Source organism: Hyalella azteca, unplaced genomic scaffold (assembly GCF_000764305.2).
Source record: "Hyalella azteca isolate HAZT.00-mixed unplaced genomic scaffold, Hazt_2.0.2 contig3861, whole genome shotgun sequence".
In the NCBI taxonomy this organism is placed as follows: Eukaryota; Metazoa; Arthropoda; class Malacostraca; order Amphipoda; family Hyalellidae; genus Hyalella; species Hyalella azteca.
In genome coordinates, this window is record NW_025934094.1 from 585,984 (window position 1) to 602,515 (window position 16,532).

The window sequence follows — 16,532 nt, forward strand, 5'->3', positions numbered from 1 at the left end:
TAAATGGTAAATTTTCTGGCTATTTTTTTCTTTTAAATTTTTAGTATATAAATATTTTATATGAAGTTATATGAAAATATGAAATCATCATCGGCTTGGCTCAAAGTTAGCCTCAAATATATTGGTTTTAATATTTTGTCAATATATTATCTATTTTTCTCTCATTCGTTGAACTTTAACTGATTAGAGTCATTCATTCACTCAAAGATCAACGAGTAAATTCATAAATTCATTATTAAATCTCAACATCACAAATATTTTTTAAATATTTTGCACACTAAACTAGCACGACCCCAAATTTGAAATAGCAATGGTAGCGATGCTAATTTTACCATTTGCTTATCATTGGTGCAGACATCACTAGATAAAATTTCATTTTAGCAATTACATCACCAGTTTTTGGAAGGGCGATGACCGGCTGAGTATAGCCCGTTATTGATTGAAATATGATTTCCAATTGCTGCAAGAAATAAGTCGGTCGAGCCTTCTTTTCTCCACTACCTTGATAATTCTCCTGACAATATATTGTCTCATTTCCGACCAGTTGCCGGTGTTTTAATAGGTACAGTGTGCAACCCTCGGGATGTCTTATGGCCATCTTATGGAAATTGGGCAGGAAGTTTTAAATTAGTTTACCTCGATTCTGATAAACAAGTCAGCTATATATATGACTCACACACTGAGATGAAAGCGACCATTTTGCTTTGAAGAAGAGGTCGGAAATTTAGTATGTATCTGGGCTTTAAAATTTATAAATGGTCGTAAAAGCTCATTACATAAATTGCTTACATCACTTGTGTCCTAAATGCTGTAATATTACTGGCAAGACTGCTCCAAATCGCAGGCTTAGCCCGGCTCATCGATGTCGAACGCGCTAAATCGGTCCGTGGTTGTCACTCGATCTTCCTCATTTGCCGGTGACGCGAGACAGCGAGTCTGTCGTATCATCACAGTCTGGTAATGGGTTACATTTTCGACCTCCACATTTGCCTTACACAAGCATTTGGAAGCCCGTCAATTTTAATGAAACATTTTTAGAGTACATTTTGTTTGAAGATATAATTTGGCTCTGCCTCTTTTCGTTGACGGAAAATTAAATTCCTGAGTATTTTCTGCAGATTTCAAGGGGCTGTTTGTAATTAAAATTCAGTTTTAGAATTTTTTTCAATCATAATTTATTGAAATAGGTGCCCAAAGCAGTTTGAGAGAAATACGAGATTCTGTTTTGTTTGGACTCCCGTTGCACTACAAAAAAAGCCTGTAAATTCAAGACGTTCGAGACCATTCAACTAATGGTTAACAAGAGGGAACGCGACCTCTGTCTTAAAGCTGTTCGAGCGAACTAAAACATTTCCTAACTATCCCATTTCAGTATGCCATTCGTGCCAAATTTTTAATTATTTAAGGAATAATGAGTCGTATATGAGACCTATTTAACTATTATTTTCACATAAATATTATCCAGAAGCCATTAAAATATAATGAAAAATGCGTGGGCATGTAAGTTCCTTCAATCTATACCCGCCTTGCCGCTGCCGCAACAGGTGAACCTTCTGCATGTTTCTCTGCAAAACAAAAGCCTTAGGGCATTCGTTTCTAAAATTTTGCCTGTGCCTCATCCGTGAATTTTTGACCCTACGACAACTTGTTACGAGCGGTGTTCCGCATGCAAAAGTTGTGGACGATGGAACAATCGCTTTGAACAACAGCAGAGCAGACAGGCCTTTGTATGCTCGCATTCATTTTAAAATTCTGTTGTTTAAATGGAAAACAGTGAAGCCGCCCCACTTATGATGCCCGTTTACAAAAAAATAGATATAATGCCTGTTTATAAAAGTAAGCCATTTCTCTCATTTATTTTTCTACAATCCTAGACTTTTAACATTCATTTTATGCGCAAAAATTTCCTGGATTTCTAATATTCGTAAAACAGTCGTGAGTTTAAAAGATTATAATTAACCGATCTCTGGTCATAATAATCTTCTACTGGTATTAAATGCTTAATTAAATTAAATATATTAATATTATTCCTTCTATTTTACTGGGTATTAATTTCAGCTGTATAAATAATCCATTTCAGTGTAATCAAATATATTAACCATGCATTTGCCCCAAGCTACCGTCGTCATAGAGTCGTGTTTTTAGAATCACTGAAGCCTAGAATAATTTTTTTAGTGCTGTTGTAATTTTGTGGAAATTCGACACGTCTGGTAACAAATATTTTCGCTGGAAAATACGTATTGTGAACAAACATCGAGACAAAAGTTTGAACGGACATCGAGATTCCTAAAAATGCATCTAGAAATTTATAATCTCAAACTTTTTGTGCCCTGCTTCGGTACTGAATAATAGTGATTCTGGATTTGCAATGAAGCTTGAAGACATCAAATATTCAGACATCGCGTGAAAGACATCAAATATTTCCGAATCGCTGGTTTGGTCTTTGATCCACTTCCGCATTATTTATGAGCCATACATCAAGTCCATTGAAGATACATCGAGTCTATACATGATAATAATTCCTGTAACGTACAACCCTATAATGAGAACTTCAAATATATTGAGACCGCGGAAGCATTTCTCGCACATTTGTCATTATAGTTATGACATCGAAACCAAAGATTTTGTTTAATTAAATGTGTTCCGACATGATATCCGTGTTCGGTCCAGCCAGCCACTATTTATTGGATTCAGTTCCAGACCAGCGAACCTACGGAAACTTAATTAACCTCTAAATTATTTGGCGAGTTTTCAGGGAATATTGCGGTGTCAGCCTCTATAATAGCGTTACTGGGTTATAAATTTAAATAATATCTAAAGAATTTTGCTATAGTGAGTGACGAAACATTACGCAACATAAATTGCAAGTGAATTTATGATCTTATGTTAAATATCGGCCACTTAATCGAGAACATAAACGGATGGAGTTTTATGGCGCAAAAAATTGAAATTGAACATGAGCTTCATAGCTAAAAAAACTAATTCAAAATGTATTCTGTGCTTCATTTTTCAAGCTCATTGCAGGTACGAGTAGGGTTGTACTTGGGTTTCGAATTATGTTAATTTTAGACAGCATATAATTGTAAACATTCTCTTGCGACACGTCCATTCCACAGCCTTACTCACCAACGCGAGCGGCATGACGAAGACGGCAACGAGGAGGTCAGCGATGGCGAGGTTGACGATGAAATAATTTGTGGCTGACCTGAGCGATCGTTCCTTGTACACTGAGAGAATAACGAGCACATTACCAAACACCGTGAGTACCGGGAACACCAACAGCACCAGCAACCACAGCATCGTTACCCCATCTTCACTTCTCGTAGTTTCCGTACAGTTCCAAACTTCACTTCCATTAAAGCATGTCTTGTTACTTAAGAGCGATTCGGGATAACTATTTACAAGAGAGCTTTCATAGCTGTCATTGTCGGTCACATTTGCTGGCGCATAATAAAAATGACTGTCTAGAGAAGTAGGAGTGACCGTCAGGATTGGTATTGACAGGCGCAAGATTGGTATACTGCCATTAGACTTGGTCACGTCTACACTATTGAACATCTGAGGCGTAATTTCTGGCAACGTTTGGTCCCGGACAGGTAATCCTGCCAGCAGCGGCACTGCCTCGGTAACAGAGGTCGAGGGCCACTGTGAGTGCCACAACACGGGTGCCAGGGACGGCATCGCTAAGCTATAATGTTGACAGTGCCACTGACCGAGCCATACTGAAGCCAGGGCCTGCCTGGCATCCGTGACTCGGCTCGGCTGGCACCCTGCGCTCCGCATGCCCGCGCCGGACGGCGCTGCCTATACATGCCATATTGATCCGGATTCTAAAAAAATTTTTGACTATCGTAAGTTTTGTGAATATCGTTATATCAGATTTCATTTTTGTCGAGATAATTTCCGAAAAAGTGGAGGAAGGAACGCTGGTCGCTCCTTATTTGCAATAATGGTTGAAACGGAAACCGATTGTGATTGAGTAACGAGTATGCGATCTAGTAATTCAAGAATACCTACATTTATTCAATTGTTATTTTACAACTGAATACATGAAAAGTGTGATAGTTACTGATACGTTGCACAAAACCTGGACTCTAGGGTGCAAGGACATGCAATACTCTGCATGATCCAAAAAGGCATAAAGGTATAAAAAGGTATATAGGTGTAAACATATATATATTTTCTAACAATCCTTCGATCTCAAATCAAGAGATGGCATGCGTGCAAACTTGTACCCACACTATGTGTTAATCATTGCATATATATTTCCATGCTGTGTCATGAATATTAGCATTAAATTCAGTATGAAATATCAGGTTGAAGGTTACATCCACTGCAGCCTTGAACTTCATTAACAACTTTCTTCCTCGCTGTTGATTAAAACATCGATTGGCGTTTCATCGCTGGAAGAATACCTATTGCGCCCGGCAGTCGTATGCTCAGAACTGCCCCGGCCATCACGTAAGACTTCGCACAAATGTAATTACAAGTGATGCCCCTGTAGTGCCACACTAAATGAACTGGCAGTTGCGGCTTCAGAGGCAGGGGATTATTATTCCTCAGTGTAATTACTCTATATCAGCTCGTCGTAGAGGAGTTATTGCACTCGACAAGCACAAAACCTTATGGTGGATTCACTAAACGGCTTTACGCCAAGCCATGTTGCTGGTATTTTCTATTGACGGCCTCCATGACATAGTGGTAATTTCAATCATTAGGAGAAATCTTTGTGAGAATTAGACTGCATTACTATATTTGTGAACCATTAAGTAAATCTTCGCATATATTATTTAATCATTTCAATAGGCAATATTCTTTAAATTGCTGAATAGGCAGAATTAATTAATAGTTCGTTCCATAGCTTTTCACAGATGTTGCTATGTTGTCTTCAGCGTGCAAATATGAGGCACTGTCTCAAGTTCCTTCTTGTTGAATTAAACTTACTCAGCTTTAAGAGATATCTGCAAAATACTATTGTGAATTCAATTGATTAGAGTGAAATAATTGCATAGAAGTAGTTTATATATGAATCGGGTCATAAATTCCATGAATCATTTTCATAGCAGCAGGGCAATCACATTTTCCGCTCGCAATCGGCATTTACAGAGCATGAGCTGCATTTTACTATATGACTCTCGAACAGTGGTGTTGTTATCGCATTTTTTTTTATTGAGAGAGAGATTTAGTCTTTATTTACGCCAGTTATCTGTATGAGTAGGCATTCCTGGGCGAAGCAATGAACCCAAAATAGTTTTAGTTTCCTGATCTCAGTGAATCCGAGAGAAGCTGAGTGGAAAGCTGCTTTGCACGAGATTATTAATTTAATCTCTCAGTCACTGAGTATTAAACGAAATTTATTTTCTAAATAAGTTTCGTCTCCAGACCCATGTTCAAACAAACCAGAAATTCGTGGATGATTCAAACTTATAAATTTAATATCAATGTTAATTATCACATTTCAATTATATTATTTTAATGACACCAAATTTCAAAAGAATAAATTGTATATATTTAATTCTTAATTTTATTCCTAATTTTATTCTTACTCGCATTATGGAGCTGAAATTCAGTAATTAGATATTTTGCAATTTATTATTCAGTCATAATTTTTCGTTACATTTCCATCAGTCAGCGTTCACCCGCTCACTTCTGTGATGTAAAGCAGAAAATGCAGCTACCCGAAGATACCAACCAGTATTTGATTCCGGGCGATATTACCAAAAAAAGTATTGCCAAGTCAATCGTAAAACAGAATCACCCTTGGCAATCCCTTCTTGTCATTTGCTTCTTCCGTGCAATGTATTCTTCTTCCATACCATCGTTATTCCCCTCGTGGTAGAGGAAAAACAATCGAAGCGAATAATTCTTTTTTTTTTTTTTGTTCCGGACATCCGCTTTGTTCTGCGGGAATCTAACTTCAAATAATTCTCCCGTTTTCCATAAACAAATTAATGAGTACTGGCTGAACTACAAGTCGAATGTAATGGCATTGCAATGCGCAATATATATCGTCTAGATTTATTCATGTCGTGATAGTTGCTTCCATGCTCTCCTAAAATACGACGTTCAAAGAGAACTTAATTGGATGATCTTGGTATCGTAACAAGCGCATTTGTTGTGGTGGCAGACGAGTTTGTTTGCAGTTCAATAATTGCTTGCACTGAGGCATGGAAGTTCAAATTTTTCCATAAAATACGTTCTCAAATAGCCTTTTTCTCATTGCCCCATTTTCTAGCCCCATTTATCATTGCGAAATAAATTACATTTTATTGCTCCCGTTGATACGGAGGAATTTGGAATTTGTTTCGATTGTTTGGCCCTCTTGAAGTTATTGTCTTGGAACATCAGTCGTAAGTCGAGGCCGATTTCTTATTCAGCCGGAAACAGACAAATGGTCTCAAGTATTTCGCTTCCACCTCCATCTTTTGCTGCAGAAATACTTTCCACTGATCTCAACATGATCTCAACTGATCTCAATTATTCATGATATTTACATTACTTCACATGATAAAAATTTTGCAGAAAAAATTGTATTTAAACTCATTCTTCAGAACGCTTCATTAAATTCCTAACGTTATAAGTGTGCGGGAGAACGGGAAAGCGCAATTTAATATGCTGTCTCAAATGATGTATTGCATCTTTTGCTGCGCAGCTCTCCGAAATATCAAGCTCGAAAGTTAGAGCATAATTTTAATACAAAAATATGTGCGTAATATTCCATCTGCGGCATAGACAAAAATTGATATGGAAAAACGAATCTTAGTTCTTGTCAAGAAATTCTTCCAAAATATTCATGGGTCTCCAATTTTTTTTTTGTCATTTTAATGTCCACCTAATGCTCATCATAATTATTCACGTGGATATGAAAACCATGTAATTTTAGGAATAAATATTTTAGAAAATATCCTTACCGAGAAGAGAGGAGAGAGGTAGTTCTCTTGCTATATTATCCGACAACAGGCAAGTAATTTTACTTTCCTATTACACCTTGTTGCCACGTAATTAGTTCAGGAAGATACATTTCCATCTCAGACTCGCCTAAGAGACAAGTAACAGAAACAAATGTAGGCGGGCGCCAAGGAAGCGATGGTGAAGTGTGAAAGGGGGAGTAATGTTGGCTCTAAAAGTGCAGTCATAGACTTAAAATCTTATTTTTTAATATCAGTTCGAATGTGCGAATAATTCACCTTTCGCATCGGAGCTGCCTACCTTGAACAGATACGGCAATGTGAGCTTCAGGAATGCTGGTATTATTCACTTTTACGTTTAATAGCAAGAAATACCTTGGCCCATATTTTCAAAAAAAGTTAAGAGATCGTAAGTTCATCAGCCAATAATTGACGGCCTTTCAAGCAAAATCCACCAATCATAGACAAGAAAGTAGAGCGTAAGTACTTACGTTCACTTAGCGAATTTTGAAAGTATGGCTCGGGTAATTAACCTTGTCTATAAGTCGCTGCGCTTACCAGACATATGCGTTTTTTCGAAAGAACATCACTTGAACTGAATCATGGTTTACGTACCTTACTTAAATCACGGCGGACCGAAAGAACCGGAATCCTCTAGTACGAACATGACGAGTGTTAGATGCAATTGATTTGAATGGTTAAAAAAGGATTGCAGAAGCGTATACGCTCGTAAGTGCCCTACAATTATTTGTTAAACTTAATACATTATAAATATCTCAATTAATTACTCCCGATATGGTTCCCCATATTAATGTTACTTCTACTTGATTTTTATGTCGAAACTTTTTCTACGAAGCCGCCAAAAAGTTCATTTATTTTCCCGTTACAATCAATTCAGATATACATCAAATTATTGCAATAGTTCATTTCATGGAATTGCAGTTAAAATTTAATTTCATGTTGGGAATACCTAAATCAAACCTAACCCTCACGTGAATTTATCATGTAACTGCACACATATAACTACGAGAAATTCATATTAGATATAAAGCAGTCTGATTCACGAATTCTATTGGAAGTACTATACATATCAAACGGTATGTTGATATAAAAAACCCTGGCCATCTGGTGCATACTAGGCTAGAAGAAATATTTAAATACTTGGCATATTACTATAGTCTTGAACTGAACACGAGCAATCTTGCTTGTGAACATGATCAAACGATAGGAGACTTAAATATATTATACCTTAGAATCTACAACAAAAGTTACTGAGCTTATTACTATAATCTTAAACTGAACACAAGCGATATTGCTTGTGAACACGATCTGACGATAAGAGACTTAAATATATTATAGCCTAGAAGAAATAAAACGTACTGGGCATATTACTATAGTCTTGCACTGAACACCTGCAATTTCTGCTTGTGAAGATCAAACGATAGGAGACTTAAATATATTACACCTTAGAATGTACGAATAAGTTACTGAGCTTATTACTATAATCTTAAACTGAACACACGCGATATTGCTTGTGAACACGATCAAACGTTAGGAGACTTAAAGTATATTATACCCTAGAATAAACAAAACGTTACTGAGCATATACAGTAACTATAGTTTTCAGCTGAACACAAGCAATTTCTGCTCGTGAACATGATCAAACGATAGGACACTTAAATATATTATACCTCTGAATATACAAAAAGTTACTGAGCATATTACTATTATATTAAACTGAACACAATCGATATTTGCTTATCAACACGACCAGACGAAAGGAGACTTAAATATATTATACCCTAGAATAAATAAAATACTACTGGGCATATTACTATAGGCTTAAACTGAACACAAGCAATTTCTGCTTGTGAACACGATCAAACAATAGGAGTCTTAAATATAATAATCCCTAGGAGAAAAAAATTACTGGGCATATTACTATAGTCCTGAGCTGAACACGAGCAATTGTGCTTGTGAACATGATCAAACGATAGGAGACTTAAATATATTATACCCTAGAAGCAGAGCTGGGCAGCGCTACTTTGAAATGTAGCGCCGCTACCGCTACATGCTCTAAATGTAGCGGGCGCTACCGCTACCGCTACACCCACTAGATTGTAGCGGGCTCTACCGCTACCGCTACAGTAAAATGTAGCGTCGCTACATTAGCCGCTACAATGGCCAAAATTATAGGGAATCTCTAAATATTTATTGTTCTGCTAGTGGGATTTACTCGTAAACATTTAATGATAATAAAACATTTTCAAAACATATCAATGCAACTTTATTGCAATTAACCTAACCGAAATAGTACAGGATAGATACAATAAATAAAAGTTATTTTTATCTTTTACCTTCCCTACATGGATGTCTACTTTAATCTACCAATCTCAAAAATTATCCACGTATACATATAAAAAAGCAGTCTTTTATTTGTATATATATGTGGATAATTTTTGAGATTGGTAGATTAAAGTAGATATCCATGTAGGGAAGGTCAAACATAAAAATAACTGTGTAAAAATAACTGTAAGCAAACTGAAGTTAGGTGGCTGATGTCCGTGATGTGGTCGTGGACATGTGGTGGCAGCTGGCACGGAACAAGAACAAGTGGCAACTGGTAACAACTTAACAAGTAACAACTAACATTTGGACACTAGTAACAGGCTGAGGTTGACAACATTACACCGAAATCTTTTGTACAGTTTTATTCACACGTCTGACGTCGACGATGAATGACAATAAATGAATATAAATGAATGAGAGGCTTGCACTGTGAAGAATAACAGCCTCGAGAACATTTTTCAAATTTAGACTTTCCGTTATTAGTTTTGTAAAGGTCAGTTCCACATCGGTATGATCAACATAAGGGAACTCTTCAGTAAAGTCAAACAAAATTTTCATACATTCCAGGAATAAGGAACACAGAACACCATCTTAAAATGTAATTTACTCTGAATTATGTATATAATAGTTCAAAACATTCGAAAACAGACGAAGATTTGATAGTTAAAATTTATTTTAGAATGAAACTTCAGTAGTTACAATGAATGTCGACAACAAAAACAATATATTTCATGCTAGAGACGAAATGTGTTAGAAGTGGGACAATTTCCTGTGCATCATCGGCTCGTGTCTACATTAGTCATGCCTAAAATAGCGCTATGTCATCAGTATCCATGGACCTATGTCGGCGCACCCATTCTCTATTACGCAAATTAATTCAGGGTCGAGATTTAACTTTTTTTGGGGGCTGATAAGCCACTAGAACGTAGGCGTATATATTATAAGGTTGCGAAACTTGCTTGTGAAACTGTCCCGGTCGAAGCTCAGCCAACTGCTTTTCATTGCCAGCAATATGTTAATTGATTTAAATCTGATCGTATACGACAAGTTCTTGAAAGCAATAGAGGTGTAAACGCAGGTAAATGAGTTTCATTTGTTAGTTTGAATAAGTCTTCCTTCGATAAACATTTTATAATTTAATTCCTATAAGTGGAATTATCAAATTTGAGTTAGGGTCAAGTTGGGAATAAAATGCATTCTCTTATCATAACAAAACATAGTGATTTCGGCGCTGAAGAGTAGGCCTTATGTGGCCTGTCGCCGATTCTTGTACTTTTCGTGACTTGTTCACAGAAGATCTAAAACCGTGTCATTTGACCGGATCTTTCCAGAACTGACGATAGTTTGAAATAGCTACTAAACTTCCACCGAGTTCGATATGGTGCTAGGCCTTTCAAGTCTGAACATATATTTCTCCATAGCTTTATCTAGTCTGTTCTTGAACGCGTTCATACTTGAAGCGACAACGATGTAATCGGGGAGGTAGTTCCACATGTCGGTGATTCAAAGCGAGAAGAAATGTTGTCGATTGGACAAGTTGCAACCCATTTTTTTCAGTTTATAGCTGTGGCACTTGGTGTTGGTTCTTGTTTCAAATTATAGTATTCGTTCTGGGACCTTATATAAACCATGAGTATACCTGTATACTTCAATGAGGTCACCACGCAGACGTCGATAACTGAAGCATGAAAGCTTCATAATTTTTAATCATTCTTCTTAAGATTTGCCCTTCAAGCCTGAAATTATCCTTGTTGCACGACTTTGAAAATTCTCTACTAAATTTTGTCCTTTTCAAGTCTCGGTATAGTTCGGCAGGCATTTTCAATCGAGTTCATTTGACATTTTGGTATCATATTATTATACCAAACTATTATTATGTAAATAAAATATATTATTACTATATTTCGAATGATATGATATAGTTTGCCAGGCATTTTCGTACGAGTTCAGACGTTGCTTGGGATTGATTATATATCTTTCATTAGAAAACCTCGTTAGTTGGATGAAATTTCATAAATGTAAATAAAAGAAAAACCTCTTTATACTAACACATAGAACTCCCATTCACTTTTCCTTTTTCCATCCTCAGTATTTTTTTACTAGTTCGATCGGTAGAAAGAGATGCATTTTATTACTAATTATAATATGGCATGTTAGCCTGGCGTTGCCGAAAAACTTCTATTTGATTATTCCATTTAAAACAATGGAATTATAAAATGTTTTTGGAATAAAGATCTATTCAAACCTACACATGGAAAGGTCATTTACCTGCCTTTACTCCTCTATTATTCTCAAGAGGTTGTCGCATACGCGCAGATTTCAACGAATTAACAATTTACTGGCAATGAAGTGCAGTTGGCAGAGCTGCAACAGGCACTGTAGCACACGCAACTAGCTCCATCTTTCCTCCTGTTCGTTTAAGTTCTGATGGCCTTATAGCCTCCAAAAATAGATTACACCATTTTCGAACAGGTGATACAGCCATTCATGAGTGAGTGTGCCGTTATATGTTCATGGATACTGTTGAGGTGGCGCAATTTTAGGCATGACTAATGTAGATACTAGTCGATGATGCAAAGAAAATTTTCCCACTCTGAACTTTGAGTTTATTTGTTTGCATGAATTTCAACTACTGATGTTTCATTCGAAAACTAATTATGGCTCTAATGTCTTCGTTTATTTTGAATAATTTTGACATAATTCAGAGATCGATATTGCACAGAAAATTTCCACACTTTGAACACATTTCGTCTTTAACATAAATATATTTTTTTTATTGTTGGCATTCACTTAAATTACTGATGTTTCATTCGAAAACTAATTTAGGCTCTCAAACCTTCGTTTAATTTTAATTATTCATACGTAATTCAGAGCAAATTGGATTTTACGATAGTCTACTGTATTCTTATTCATGGAATTTATAAACAATTTTGTTACACTTCACAGAGAAGTTCCCTCATGTTATTAATCTCACCGATGTGGCCCGAACCTTAACAAAACTAATAACGGAAAGCATAAATTTCAAAAATGTTCTCGAGGCTGTTATTGTTATTCTTCACTATGCAAGCCTCTCATTCATTCTTATTCATTTATTATCATTCATCGTCGACGTCAGACGTACGGTACCCATCTGACGGTGACGCCAGAGATGATGTTAGGAGGTTACAAGCGCACGTTTAATAGTTCTTTAATTTGAGGCCACAGGCCACTGAGGACACAGTGTGAGGATAGTTTATGGTGACGTTGTCCATGTACAATGATGGGACCTTATGATGTACAGTTACAGAAACTGTCCAGAGTTAGAATAGAAAGAATAGAAGGGTCGGCACTGAAGAAATAGGCCCATGGCCTGTTGCCGATTTATGTACTTTTCGTGACGATTCCAAAAGGGATCCGGCCTAATGAACCCGATCTTTCCATGCTAATCCAGAACTGAAGCAGGATCTACTAACCGTCTTTCAGGCTGAGTATTTTAATACGACCAGTTTAAAATTGGTATTACGATATAAAACATAACATGTAGTGGCACCGGTGCACGAAAACTGACATTAAGCAATTGTTGAGCTACCTCACGTACGGGTTGCTTTTTAAGTTAGTTTCCCGTAATCGTGGTTTTCTGTTTCCATTTATCAAGACGAACTTGCTTATTTTGTGATAAACCTCGATTCAGATCAAAGATGAGTAAATTGTATTGATATTTCGTGGTCATGCACTTGTTTTACGTATGTCATATCTGTGTGTTTAAAAAATGTTATATGGAGATGCTGTCATTTTACACGCCTAGACAAACATATAGCCTATCAGGTGATAGAAATTTTAGGAAAAGTTGCTAGTCCTTATTTTAACAGTAGCTTCTATTTATGCTTCTTAATTTACGCTTATTAATAAATTCTATAAACAGAGCTGGGCAGCGCTACTTGGAAATGTAGCGGCGCTACCGCTACCGCTACATGCTCTAAATGTAGCGGGCGCTACCGCTACCGCTACACCTGTCTCTTATACACATCTAGATGTGTATAAGAGACAGACTCTCGTGTGAGCAACACGCACTCGATGCAAGCGTGTTGTAGATAACGCAACGCAAGCATGTCTACGTACACGCAATGCAGGAGTGTTGAAACGCTAGCGTGTTGATAAGTTCGTACCCATGCACAATGCACATGCAGCGCCACAACTTAAAGGCAGGGGCTAGTCGCGCTCGCGCTATAAGAACTCAGGCCAGCTACTGAGCAGGGTAAGCCAATGTTGGCCTGGCCAGCCGCTGATTTCGTGTGTCATGTGACCCTTATATTTTTTCCCATGAAACTACCCAAAATAGCTCCTACTGGGCGGCTAATTATGAGATGCAGCCATTTCACATCTGAATCATCTCTAATCCGAGACTGGCAACCGAAACCAGACCGTCTGCCGCGGCTAAATTTTGACAGGGTTAGTAATAAAATGCATTCTCTTGCCACCCTCGAACTCGTATATAATAAATGCTGAGGATGGAGAAAGGAGTGAATGGGAGTTCTATGTATTAGTATAAGAGGTTTTTCTTTCATTTACATTTTTTGAAATTTTATCCGAACAACGTGGTTTTCTATTTTAAAATATATAATCAATTCCAAACAACGTCTGAACTCGATATGAAAATGATTGCCAAACTATATCAATAACAATCAAATTTAATTATAACAAATTTATTTGGTATAATAATAAGAGTTTGGTATAATAATATAATACCAAAATGTCAATCGAACTCGAATGAAAATGTCATTCAAACTATACCAAAATATGTGCGTGCGGTGCCACTAAGAATTTAATAGAATAGAAGAATGGAAAGTGTCGGAACTGAAAAAATAGGTCAATGGCCTGTTGCCTATTCTTGTACTTTTCGTGACTTGATTCCATAAGGGATCCGGCCTTTGGAACCCGATCTTTCCATAACTGACGACTTGATTGAGATAGCTGCTGGACTTCTTGCTTGGTCCGTAAGTTGCTATGGCATTTTAAGACAACATATACTCTAGACTCCTGCGTTTGAAATAATTTTCTCGAAATGAACCGGGACAGACGAAACGAGACGAGAAAATTCCGGGAAAAAAATAACGGGACAGAGGGTAAAATTTGTCTCTGAATAAACGTATGAACCGAGACAAGACTTCTGTCACGGACTTTAGAACTTGTGTCCCGGTAAATTATGAACCGGGACGAGACAGACAGATTTGAAACGAGACGTAACGAGACGAGATGAGATTTGCCTTAATTATTTAAGGCAAAACAAGTTTTTCGATTACGATGCGAATCATTTCAAAAACATGGGTTGAAGAATGACAAGCTAGCCCTTAATTGCTAATAGGGCCATAGACAGTTGCCAGTTAAATTGAGTTAATTGCAGATTTAGCAAAATTTGTCTGACTAACTGACCTGGCAGTTAATTAGTGGTCCTACAAACACCGCAAACCTGTCGATGTATGGCTGAGTATTGAGTAAAAAATGTTACTCTTAAGTCTTAACTAAGGCTTCGATGGCACTTATGGGAACCGTGTGAGTACGAGTAATAAGAGTCGAGTTCATTATGCGTTCGGAACGAGTTCAGGCGCCATGGAGCGCATAGGGAGTAGGGAGGTAGTGTCTAGATTAGTCAGCCAATTAGTAGACAGTGGAGTGGAGTACTGGTAAGATATTCGTAATAATAATAAAGCTAGTTTTAGATTATCTCTACCTTTAGTAAAATTTTGTGCTACGCCTCCAGGAAATCTTCACAATTGCGCAGTTTCCTGAATTGTTATTAAACGCTCGTTTAATGTTAGCCTATTTAGAAAGGATACAAATGGATATTTCGAGTTCTTTTTTGAAGATCAAACTATTATATTTGTTCAAACTTAAATTTTCTAGTATTTTAAAATGTTGTTGATATTTCATTCCAAACTTTTTGTTGAAGGAGATTGATTAAGGCAAGATCGATGAATCTGTTTCTGTGATTGAGCTGGCAGCAAATCAATGTCTGTCCAGTCAGCCGATGTCACCAGCTACAGCTAGCATGGCCTCCAAACCACCATAGAACACAATTTTTAGACAAAAAAAACGTGCATTTCCATTTTATTTGCCAGTCAAGATTAAGTACCATATTAAACCACAACATGAATTCGTAGCAAAAATCAATTCCATTGCCGAGCTCCAATCAGAATAGTAAAATGGTTCCGTCTCAAGTTATCATATAAATGTATAGATGGTAAGCCAAAGTTTACACCACATCAATAATTGATTCGTCTCGTTATGTCTCGTTAAAATGGCGTTAAATTCCGGAAAATTTTTAACCGGGAATTTTTTTTTTCTTCCCGGTTAAATTTTTTTTTAACCGGGATGTCTCGTCTCGGTACCGTCCCCGAATTCCTACGGAGGGCTGAAAATTGCCCCGTTTTGTATTGCAAACCGGGACAGAGCCTGCGGCCTCGTCTCGTCTCGGATAAAAAAATACCAAACGCAGGAGTCTAATGTGCTCCTGCATAGCTTCGTCTTGTCTGTTCTTGAAGGCGTTCATACTCGGAGCGTCAACGATGATATCAGGGAGGCTGTTCCACATGTCGGTGACACGAAGCAAGAAGAAATGTTGTCGCATGGATGTGTTACAACGCAGTTTTTACTAGTTTATAGCCGTGGCCCCTGGCTGGTGTTGGTTCTTATTTCAAATTCTAGTAATCCTTCTGGGACCTTGTATAAGCCATGAGTATACTTGTATACTTCAATGAGGTCACCACGCAGACGTCGATAACTGAGGCTTGTAAGCTTCATACTCTTAAATCCAGAGCTGGGCAGCGCTACTTTGAAATGTAGCGGCCGCTACCGCTACCGCTACATGCTCTAAATGTAGCGGGTGCTACCGTTACCGCTACACCCACTAGATTGTAGCGAGCGCTACCGCTACCGCTACAGTATAATGTAGCGCCGCCACATTTGCAGCTACAATGGCCAAAATTATTGGAAATCTCTAAATATTTATTGTTCTGCTATTTGGATTTAGTCATAAACATTAAATGATAATAAATAAAACATTTTCAAAACATATCAATGCAACTTTATTGCAACGAACCTAAACGAACTAGTACGGGTTAGATACAGTAAATAAAAGTTAGTTATATTTCTATGTTATACCATCCCTACATGGATGTCTACTTTAATCTACCAATCTCAAAAATTATCCACATATACATATAAAAAGTCAGTCTTTTATTTGTATATATATGTGGATTATTTTTGAGATTGGTAGATTAAAGTAGACATCCATGTAGG

At 37.1% G+C, this 16,532-nt stretch overlaps 1 protein-coding gene across 1 annotated transcript in view; it reads right to left on the minus strand.

The window, feature by feature from the left end:
• LOC108681589 (dopamine D2-like receptor) overlaps positions 1-3,703 on the minus strand; it is an 81,253-nt gene extending 77,550 nt beyond the window's left edge. The window contains exon 1 of the mRNA XM_018170635.2: positions 3,127-3,703. Coding sequence (XP_018026124.1) covers positions 3,127-3,681 — 555 coding nt within the window. The 5' untranslated portion in view covers positions 3,682-3,703. The remainder of the gene's footprint in view (positions 1-3,126) is intronic.
• Between the last annotated feature and the right edge of the window lie 12,829 nt (positions 3,704-16,532).